Source organism: Lissotriton helveticus, chromosome 8 (assembly GCF_964261635.1).
Source record: "Lissotriton helveticus chromosome 8, aLisHel1.1, whole genome shotgun sequence".
NCBI classification, from domain to species: Eukaryota; Metazoa; Chordata; class Amphibia; order Caudata; family Salamandridae; genus Lissotriton; species Lissotriton helveticus.
Genome location: NC_136069.1, coordinates 1,531,415,003 through 1,531,427,040, shown reverse-complemented (window position 1 = coordinate 1,531,427,040; position 12,038 = coordinate 1,531,415,003). Strand labels below are relative to the sequence as shown.

The following is a 12,038-nucleotide window of genomic DNA, read 5'->3' as shown; positions in this document are numbered from 1 at the left end:
AAGCGCACATTCACCACTACGGGTATCTTGGTACTGAATAACAAATTTGTTGTTACCCAAGTCAATGGTACTCATTTTATCGACCTCAGATGGATGAAAGGCTGAGTGGACTCGCCAGGATTTGAACCTTTGACCATGAGGTCAAACACAGGCCCCTACAGCAGACACATTAGTCCACTGAGCCACCAGACCCGGCTAAGCCAGCCATCTGACGTCACATTGCTCTACACCCAAACAGCCCAGCTAGCCAATTTAACAACTTGACTAGAGTGAATCCCTGGGCATACTCAAAAGAGGACAATGTGGGCCCATCTGCAAACATAAAATGTCACTCTTACAATACCCATAAACAAATATTTCATTTAAGATCCATTCAAATCAAGGAAATTGAAAATTCTCTTTGCCATAACTTATAGGCCCTCCCTTTTCCACCTGTAGTTTATATTTTAAGAGTATTCATCCTGTTTCTGTGAATGTAATCCCCTCCTAAAGGTGATTACACATTATCAGCCTGGAAGGGATTTCAGATATTTTAGAGAGAGCAGCTATTCCCCCATGGAAAATGCAATGCTGTCCGAGAACAGAAACAGCTACTTTCGTTTGTCCCTTACTACATTCATGGGATCAAGAGAACATTAGTATAAAATATAAGAACAGACAATCTCACAATCACCATCTTTCCTCTTTTCAAAGGAACTCATCTCTCTACTATTGAAGAATCAGCCATTGAGAAGCCCTGCACCTCAGTGCTACCAAATCACAAGTTTGAACTGACTGCTGTCAAGTACTGCAACACTCCCTATGACAATTTTCAACTGTGCAGTTATGCCAATAAGTAAAACACGTTGCTTGTTTCTTTCTGCTTTTTAATGCAATGGGATTTGGCATTAGCTGTGTCATTGGGCCTTACTATGTTTTTGTGCACCCTATTAAAAGACCACAGGCCTAATTTATAATCTGGCAGTCAGGGTACTCTGTTGCAAACACAACAGTCCGCCCACCTTATTTAGAGTCATGAACTGTAAGAATTTTTTCAATTGAACCCACATTGGTTCTGTTGGTGGAAATTCCTCTGATGGCCCGATGGAATAGGGGCCATCGGAGGAAGGATTTTACACCATCCGCCCTATTTGTGTTGTGTTATGGTTTCCATTTTTACTGCTTGAAGTCCTGCATAAACACTTTACACTTTGTCTCTAAGTTAAACCTACCTGCTCTGTGCCAAGCTACCAGAGGGTTGAGTATCGATTAATTTGGGATTTGCTTGTGCCTCGCTCTGACAGGGATTGTGGTTGCTGATTGAGTAAGGGTTTACCCCATCAACCAGGAAACCAATTTCTCACAGTTTTTATTTGCGACTCCTAGATATGATGAACAGTTAACATTAAGCCTTAGGAGGGATTTACTGGTGGGACCTGATATTTACTTGTTTCCTTTCAGCCAACCCTGTCTGCTGACCTTTCTATTCAGTAGCACGTTTTTGGAAATTAGTGTTCTGATACGTCCACCACCAAAGTCTTGAGGTGGGTAGTGGCAGTAGAATTGATCTAAAGTACTATGGAAATCAGTCCTCTAGAAACTCAATTTCATGACTGAGCAAGAAACACTTAGGGTGAGCAGAGTGAGTTATATCACAACTTATATAGTGATGCCCTGAAGAAGTTCAATTGTATGAAAATATGATTATTAATTAACACTCTATATAATCAGTGAAAATAGTTTGGAATTAATTAATTCAAAATAATTTCATTTAATGAATTATATTCATCATAACAATAATTAGTGGTGTAATTACATTCATTATGCCAATCCAATGAATTTATTGAAATCTCTGTACATAAATAAAAACTTGGGGGTCAAAATCACAATCCTTTTTTCGAGGGGAAATTGTGCTCTTCTCCTGGAAATTCAGCAGTAGGGTTCACTCACATATCCAGTATGACACAGCTACACACTAAAAAGCTTTATTGGGACCATGGTGACAATTGAGGAACCCAGTGTAAAAGCAGAGCATCATTACAATATCAACTGTCTCTTCTTGTAGATGAGTAATAAACATGTATAACGGTTGTCAAATAGAACTAATGTTAAGCTTTAAAAGCCAAATTCACAGAAAAAGTTACTTTGTCAGGGGGAGATTTATACCTATGATTTTTTTTTAATTACCCCTTTTTAGTCTGTACAAAAATCCCAAGGGATGTTTAACTAAATCTTTGACATTTGCAGTTGTTTGTTTGGATGACTAACCCTGAATTGATAGAGTTGCCGTCAGTGGAAAGTATGTGGGGGCATATTTACAAGGGCTTTATTTCCGCTTTTTTGGCTTAAAAGCCAAAAAACCAGAGATAAAACTATCGTCCTATTCACAAGAGGGTGCTAACATGCATAATCGCATGTTAGCACCCTTTTTCCCAACACCTCCCTTTGCATCTCTAATGAGATGCAAAGTGGGCGTCACTGGGCGTTGCCCGGATTGACTACCTAGCAAATATCGCTGATGTTCACATCGCGATATTTAAAAGACTGCCCCTGCATTTTAGCACACGTTAGTTTTTGGAGAAAACCGCTGTTTTCTCCAAAAACTAATATCTGCTAAAATGCAGACTTACCGATGCCTAACATTGGGGTGGAGTATGCTAATACGACCCTGTGGGTCGAATCAGCAAAGTTATCGCTGTTTTGCAGGAAACATAGCTAGAAAACCAGCGATGTTCCCTGCAAAACGGCGATAACCTAGCTATCTCTGGAATTTTTATCGCCCTGGAGAAACGCGTTGTTAATAACGCGCTACCAGGGTGATACATTCCAGAGATAGCCTGCGATAACTAAATTATCGCTTAGCATGGCCAGTGATAATTATCGCTGGCCGTTGATAATATGCCTCGAAGTTTTGTGATTGTGCATAAACTGGAAATACACCCTAATTGCATCTTTAATTTTTTTTCCGGACCGAAACTACAGTTTTCTAGCTAGGAGTGACTCGTTAGAAACAACCCAACAAAATGTTGCATTTATATTTTCAGACTCTGTTTACATCCTTCACTTATGTTTTGCACCAAAAATAAATGCCCAGAGTGTGGAATCTACTGAGAAGGTTTGTGAATTGGTGCATCGTTATGATTATGTGGAGGTTAGTTATCTTTCCCATGAGCTCCGACTTGCCCCTTCCACGCGATAACCTGTATCGTAACTCCTACCCTTAACTAGTTACTATGGAAACATGTATAAACTTGAAGATTCTCCAAACTCGTAAATTCAAGCATCCATTAAATAAAGATTGCATCCAATGCCTTGACCAGATGAACAAATGTAAAACCAACGGATACCAGAATTCCTAAAACAGATGATTTACATTCTGGTAAAAAAACAAAGGCTTGATTCAAAAAGGTAAACTTAAACCAAAAGTCTAAGTTTAGACCTGAAGTCTAAATTTAGACCTAAAGTCTAATTTTATTGGTAGCAAAGTTAGACTTTTTTGTCTGAGTTTAGACCAAAAGTCTAACTTAGACCAAAAGCCTAACTTTAGTACTTGTAAAGTTAGACTTTTGGTCTAAATTAGACTTTTTGTCTAAACTTCGACAAAAATTCTAACTTTGCTACTAGTAAAGTAAGACTTTAGGTCTAAACTTAGACTTCCGGTCTAAACCTACAGTTTTTGTCTAAGCTTATCTTTGTGAATCAGGCCCAAATATTGGTCAACTGAAATTTAATATATCATAGGTCTCAATTGAATCAAAAGATGTCTACTTTTGTGACACATTAATGCATCCTTCCACCAAATAAGTTTTTTTGATTTTTGTAGACATTTCTCTTGCAAGGAAGTTGCAAGTTTTGTGAACAATTCTCACCAGAAAGACACCTCCATTATGAGAAATTGTAACTAACTTTCTTTGCAATAGAACTTGGCAACGTAGTAGACATAGGCTTCCAAGCATGGCATTAAGTGGCTACAGAAGTAGAAGGCCAAGAGTTCAGACACATTTAGATTTTAACAGTGAATCTAAATAAAAACACCAATTTACTTTAATTAAATCCAGCACGAGGGAGGATTTGAACATCCAGTCCAGTTTGACGTCTTCATTCCTTAGGAGGTCCTCCAAGCTTCCCCTCGAGCAGTGCTCCGTCACAATGGCAAATATGCCACAATCCGAGAAAAAGCCCAGGAATGGATTCACATTTTCATTCCTCAAATCTTTCATCTATAAGGAAAATGAAACATGATCAAGACCAAACATCAACTTATTTCTTTTTGTATGCCCAAAAAGTAAGTGAGGCTCCAAGTTATCATAGAGATTGTGTTGGTTATCTAGGCATTCTGGGCTTCTTCAGGTCTGAGGATTCTAGGCACAAAAGAGAAGCAATGAGTTTGCAAGAGTATTGTATCAAGCTGATTTTCATTGTCATTTTATTGTGTTGTTTGAATCTTGAACTGGTCACTATTTGGTGATATTTTGCAAATGTAATACCACTGTCTGTCTTGCAACAGAAAAGACAGTGTTATACATATGGAGAATTGTTAGGTATAATTGGTGATGGTGGGCTACCAATTCTCTAATAAAGGATGCATTCTGTTATCGAGGTGCAGAAACTAAAAACAAATTACCAGCCCCATCCACCGTAAATGTTTTCAGTTTACAAAATGATTCCTACAGCATATTTTGAGGGCATACGTCTCACTAAAGTTGAGGATGTCATATGACCTTGCACAACTCAACAACTGCATACACTTCCACAAACCTACCAGACTCTTCTGATCAGCCAGTCTCCAACTCGCACACATACCCTACATACACAGATCCAAATCGGGCACAGTTATGTCATATGCCTCATTCCTAAAGCCTGGAAAAAGTCACCCCTGCACATCAGAGCCTGCCTCCTCAGTTATTGAATTCCTCCAGAAACTGAAGACTTGGTTCTTCACTTAGATCCAGTTGTGGTTTGGCCCATTCAGCGAATGTTTTAGAGCCAGGATAACCTCCTGGGTGAGTCATGTGCTATACAAATTAACACAACATGAATAGACCTTTAACAAGACATTAACACAATAGTAAACTACACACATAAAAACATCTACACATACACTACACATAACCATACAATCTCCGCTACCTTTCCCTCTCGTTCTGCTCGCTAGACAACCACAATCCCTCCCACCTTCCTATTGGACAACCACTACTATACCTAAAACGCTATCCTGGTTCAACCGGGAATACCCTTTTGCCTTATACAACCATCTCTACCCGAACCTCCTCTCACCATAATAACCCCGCTGACCCATGGTGCACCCAGCACTCACCCTCATGCTGTTTGAATACCTCTCTCCCATACAGATTTCTGTTACATTGGAGTTAGGTTTGTGCTATATCCTTCACACATACATACAAGTATACAAAGGGTGGACATGCATACTTCATGTGACACTTTAAATGCAAGGGGCTTTTGCATTCTAATCAACGCCAATGTTAGGACTGTCCGTGGAGGTGGAGGGTGCTGATGGGAGAATTAGGGGGATGAGATTCCATGGTGAAAGCAAACAGATTTCAATAATGGCAATTCTTTCATTCCAATTTAGAACAGAATTCTAACACTGGAACTGAACCCTGGTTCACCAAATGCACATACCTTAATAAGGTGACCATTGTTGAATAATGTAAAAAATACTGCTAGGTCAATCACCTCTGAAAAGGACATAAAACCATGCACAGGGACAAGGGGAAGGTTTCAACACTGAATCGTGGATTACATTTTGCCTTCCTAGGATACTATAGGAAAACCTTGAACCAGTTTTCAGATGATTAAAAAGATCACATAAAACAACTCCTCAAAATGGATGGGGTGCTTTCTAACTACCTATTGAAGGAGCTTTATATGCAAAGATATAGGAAAAGCAATATCACTGTACGGTTCTTTGTAGAATCCACAAGCTTCAGTGGGATAGGAGCATCAGCGACACAGAGTATACTAAAACTCTTCCTTATACACATTAACATCAGAATGCTTAAGAGAAGACAGCTGTGGGAGCAACATGCTCTCTGCAAATCGTGCTTTAGTGACTTTACATGTACAACATGTTCTGTTATTAATGCAACTTGTTTTAATAATATTTTTTTTGCACAGTACTACTTAATATACTTTTTCAGTATTGTAGCAAGGGTATCATGTACTCATATTAAAAATGGAAGATAGGCTCATTGGCCCTCAGTTTGAGTAGGGAAAGATAGCATTAATTGGAATGCTGTAGTTCCCTCACACCACAGGGCCTCCACGAGACTGCACCTGCTGTACTAATAGAGCTATGCCTCACCACCTCTGCCTTGTAAATTACAGGTTACTAAAACATAATTTATTCATGCACAGTTTCACAACCTGGGAAGCAGAGCAGGCTGAATTGGTGTTCAGAGTTTTGAACTCATGACTTGCAGATTACTGCAGATGACAGAAGTGGGTGTTAACTCCCTTAGCTGTCATTCTAGCTTTAGGAATATTAAGCCCAGTTATGCAGAATGCCTGCTACCTCATCAAACACAATACTATGGTGCATTTCTTGTAATTGTATGCAGGGGTAGAGTGACCTGTTTGTTAGGGTGAAAACTGGACAGATATCATTAATTGAATAACACGAATCGAAGAAAATTAGCTGACTGAATAATTTCAGGTATGGAACAAGTGGTGAACATGTTTGAGAAGTACTCACTAAACACTGAAAACCATACACAAATCATGATATTTGATGTGAACCTACATTTGAGGAAGTAGCACGTGAGGAGAATATCTGTAAATTTGCTTGGGCCAGTAACTCTTGCACTGTCTAGTTTGAAATGGTGGTGGATCCTCTATACCAAGGCATGGAAGAGATAGCCATAGTCACCACATGTACATATAGATTTATGTATGTATGTATATATGTATGTATGTATGTGGTATTTTTATAGCGAAAATGTACCCAGAAGGCAATGGACAACAGTTCAGGGGTAAAGGTAAAGATACAGTCAACCTGTGATTGGAAGGCTATGTGGTTGCTAAGGGCAAAAGTGTACTATTAATGCATCATCAGGTGGCTTTCTTTAAGAGGAGCGTCTTCAGCTCTTTCCTAAATTGAAGCGGGGTTTGGGCAGTAATGATGAATACTGGGACTTAACTCTGGATTATGGAATAGATGGGCAGGGTGGAGAAGGCCTGTTGGCTTGTGTTTTCCTCTTTTCACTTCTTTTTCTCCATGATGATGGTGTCCTCGCTGTGGGTATGCCAAAAGCCTCCATAGAGGGTGCGCCTGTTAGACATAAGGGCAGAGGTGCTGGTCATGATGGTTTTGGAGATGATGCAGCTTGAAGATGATATGGGCTGACAAGTAAGCCAGTGGAGTATCACAAGGGGGGTGATTTAGTTATATTTTTTCAGCCCCTTGAGAAGGCCTGCTGTGGTTAGTATGGAGTACTGGAGGGGATGTACCATGTTACTCCGCATACTTTTACTCCGCATACCGTTACAACGCGACTTTTACAACGCATACCATTACAACGCATAGCGCTTTGGGGTGCTGGATAGTGGTAAGTATAATTTACTATTCTAACTCCAGTCCCCGTGGACCCTAGGGAAGGTGTTGGATAGTAAATTATACTTATTCCCTATCCTAGAGCGCCCCCCAGCGCAATGCGTTGTAATGGTATGCGGAGTAAAAGTCGCGTTGTAATGGTAGTGCGGAGTAAAAGATGCGTTGTAACGGGTGTATACCACTGGAGGCCTTTGAGCAGGACATTTCCATCATTCAGATGCAAAAGTTCAAGAGCCTGAACATCAGTTCTGCTGTCACTTTCTGGGAGAAATATTTTCACCTTCTTTAATAGGAAGCTAGTACAAGGCTAGCTTGAGTTTCTTGCCAATGTGTTAATTGAGGGTACGTTTGGTGCCAGTGTGAGTTCGAGTGACTTGACTTTGGGGGAGAGTTAGGGTTCGATTCTGTCCTGGTTCCTGTCCTTGACCGAGGTTCGGAGTGGCCGGTGCTTGTTGTTTGTGCAGAATAGCTGGAATTCTATTTTGATTGGTTTAAGATTCACATAGGGGCTGGATAGTCAGTGCTGGGTGAGGTGCAAGCTGTTTTAGAGTATGAGTTCCCTGACAAGGCGTGCTATCAGCTGACCTATTAGGTATCAGTGAACGGCGAACATGAACTGATTCATATAGTCTTTCTGGCCCAAGTAAATATCAGGATTCCAGTACAACAGCATTTTACCTAACCGAGCATTTCCATGCAATGAAAAATGCCTTGTGGGGTACTGTAGCACCACCAGCAGGTGGAGCCTTGTGGAAGCACTGACGCTGACAAATGGACATCATTTAGTGGTCGTCAGGGGTCTCAGCTGCAACCTCTGGCTTGCCCCTTGATATCCCTGGCCCTGCTTTTGCGACCGCTGGCCTCAGAGGTGACAAAATCGGTGCCTGAAAGACAGGGGCAGCTCTTCCTAATGGATGCTGGTTGCAGCTCCACTTGCTTGGTTTCTGTAAATGTTTTTAATCATACAAATAGTGAATACCATTATTCACTATAAGTGTAATAAGAAATTGAGTAAATTAGCTGGAATTTAACCCTATCTGGAAGCTAAGGTAAGTAAAAAAAGCTGTGAAATGTATGTTGTAGGAATGCTTGCGGGTGAGGATGTGTTTATGTGCGTAAAATTGTGGGAATGTGTTAATATGTGTAAGCATGCGTGTGTGAGTCAAAGTAAAGGTCAAATGGCGTGCAATGTCCCTTCCGCTACCACAAACATTTTGGTGAATGGACGTCCAAGCCCTGACACCGATAAAACTGAGGCTATTAACCCCTTGCACGCTCGTGACGGAACCATTCCGTCACGAGCCACGGAGGTGCTGTGCTTGTGATGGAATGGTTCCGTCACGGCCTGGCTGCCGCGCCTGCGCGGCGCTGATTTTGCGCCTTGGCTGAGCGTTCTATTAGGCGGGAGGGGCCATGACGGAACCATTCCATCACAAGCACGACGCCACCGCGGCTCGTGACGGAGTGGTTCCGTCACGAGCATGGCTGCCCCTCGACGGGATTACCGCCGCGGCCAAGGGGTTAAACAAAACTTACTTGTACCGAAGATGTCCAACTTCAGAGGAAAGAGATTCATGCCTTGCATGGGACCACGCCCCTGCCCTTATGTATCTGTAACGACTATTACCATTATCGTACAAGTTCAATAAGGACCCGATAGGCTGCACAATTAAGTATAACAAGAATATTTTAGATGTTTGTAAGTTCTTTTGGTTTGATTTTCTACTAGCTAGTCTTCAGTTGAATGGATGGATGAGGGTGGAAAGTCCTTGGTAAGAGATGTGTTACACTTCATTGAAAAGGCTTCGATGGAAAGTCGATTTTGCAGGAAGGAACTTTCAAATGGATTTGGTGATTTAAAAATAAACATGATTCCGGAATCAAACGTACAATGATGGGACATAACATGCTGAGATAGTGGAATATATGAATACTGTAGCATGCTTGTTTATAGAGACAGACTGAGTTTGTTTTGTTAAACCTAAGAATAAAGACGGATATAGGAAATGCTAATCTAAAATCTTTTACATATATCTTGAAGATGCACAGCACGAATATTTGACATATTTCTGGGATGCGTTTTGTTAAATTCTTAAGATTAATAAAGGAAATGAAAATAAATAACTTTAAAATCTATTTTGAATACAGTTTGAATAATCAAAGCAAAAATATTTGACATGTTTCGGAGTGCATGTTGTTAGGTTTAGAACAAAGAACTGAGGAAGGAAGTGCAATTCTAAATAACTTTTAAATATATTTTGAAAATAGAAAACATTTATAAATGAACAGACATACACTGAATTAGGAGAGCGTACTTAGGCAGAATTATTGAAAGCAAAATAATTATGTTTCAACTAATTCATAATTCCTTACAATAATAATAAGAACCCAAAAAAGACATGCTAAAAATGGAAAACTGAATTGTAATAGAACTGCACCAGCGGAGGCAGACACAACTCTTCTGCACCAGCCACCTCAGCAGCTTCACCACACACTTCCACAACATGCAGCAAATGTAACCATGTCATGATACATCTCAGGTGGACGACTCAGTACCTAAGGGCTATATTTATGACCAGGTTTGTGTCGCTCTTGCACCATGCAACGTGGAATGGCATATTTATGAAGCCACACCAAGCCACTTTGCTCCAGTGGCTCAAAAAATCTGAAGTAATATACTTAAACCAACAAAAGAAAAAGATATCAGCTATATACTAACAGACCACAAAAACCTCCTCACATTCTGAAACTCAAAGTGATTAAGCTCAGATGCAACCCTGTTATCCCAAGCCTAACTCTAAAGTGAAGTTCAAAGTCAAATAAATTGATACCATGTGTACTCACGAGCCCTAGCAAACTTTCGGGCATATCAGGATTCTACCTTTTCACCTAATTCCAAGGAACTATTATCTTCGTGCAGCCTTATGTCCTCCAAGAATCACATAAAACTCTAACTAACCTTTTTTCAGTTTTTTCCCACACCAAAGTAGAGAAAGTATTTTCATAATTGCAAGAGAACAGCTGCCTAGTGGAAGAGATCATAGAAAAGAACCTAGGGGCCCATTAGGATGGCGGGCGATTGTCCCCGCCAGGCTGGCGGTAGCCACCGCTGGCCTGGCGGGGGCAATCCGCCCACCATCCTAACCAGAATGACCCCCCGCCATATTAGCATGTGACCTTGCGACCGGGGCGGAAAAGGTTTAATATGACACCGCCAGCCATATTAGTATGGGCTGCAACAGAAAGGCAGGCGGTCTTCACTTCGGGGACCCCTTCGGGCCCCCAGAGTGAAGGCGAGGTGGGGGGTGCACATGGGGGGTCCCTGTGGTACCCCCCAGCATTTGCGGTGCCTGCCGCTTTGTGTATGCAAATGCATACATGCTTTTTTAGCATTGTGGCAGGCGGTACTGAGAGCACCGCCCGCCACAATGTTAAAAATGCAGGATGCGCCCGCCACTGTGGCGGGCGCTTCCTAATATCCCCCACAGGACCCCCGCCCTTATGGCGGGCGGTCCCAAGTACCATGAGTATGGCGGGCGGGCACAGTCCGCCCGCCATCCTGATGGCCCCCCTAGACTTTATTGTGCTAGGATCCTGATGGATCTATCAGCTGTATTACACACTGGAGTCATACACCATTGTTGATTAAAAGAAATGCAATTGACTGCATTTTCCTTAATTTTCCAAATTCAACATTGGATCATTATTGTCAATGGCTACAAGACTCTCACAGTCCTCATCTGCCACATCACCCACCCATTCATATGTTAACATGACAAGGTTAGCCTAGATAATACAATTATCTCATACCACATGTTCATCAATGATGCCCATCTCCATGTCACGCATCTTGAGGGGGATAAAGATTGCCAATCTGTTGCCAACTGAATCCTGAATAATTGCCAGTCACTTGTACCGACATTAATTCAAGCTCGTGTTTTTTTTTTAAATCTACCCTGGTGACATTAGCTTCCTTCATATTCCAAAAGGCACATTTATGAAGTCCATCCTCACATTTGATAACCTGTCTTACAATCTGGGTGCCACCTTTGACTCTGATCTGGCCATCAGGTTTCATTTCAATGTGAGTTCTAAATTTAACTTCCATCATGAACTTTCCCTACAGCTTCTTGAGAGGATATCACTCATGTTCAGAGTGGCACACTTCAATGGCATGTATCCAAGCCTAACAGTACATCTGCTTTACAAACATCAGCAGATTAAAAACTATGGGCCTGATCTAGAGTTCGGCAGGTTGGTCACTTCATCACAAGTGTGATGGATATCTCATCCGCCGTTTCCAAGTGCCATTCAATATAATGCAGTCACCTTTGTGATGGAGTAACCCGCCTGCCAAAGTCTAAAACAGGCACCATGTTTCCCACCTCAATTCAGTCTTAAACACATGGACCAACACCATTAAAGTACTATACTCCTTTCTTTCGTTCCTGAATTAGCTAATCACTGAACATGGAACCTGAAACAT

The 12,038-nt window shown here is 41.2% G+C and overlaps 1 protein-coding gene across 1 annotated transcript in view; it reads right to left on the bottom strand.

Annotated features, from left to right (window-relative positions):
* Positions 1 to 12,038, bottom strand: part of LOC144772039 (retinal guanylyl cyclase 2-like) — a 590,168-nt gene that overhangs the window by 232,524 nt on the left and 345,606 nt on the right. The window contains exon 8 of the mRNA XM_078656243.1: positions 4,023 to 4,199. Within this exon, the coding sequence (XP_078512369.1) occupies positions 4,023 to 4,199 (177 nt within the window). The remainder of the gene's footprint in view (positions 1 to 4,022; positions 4,200 to 12,038) is intronic.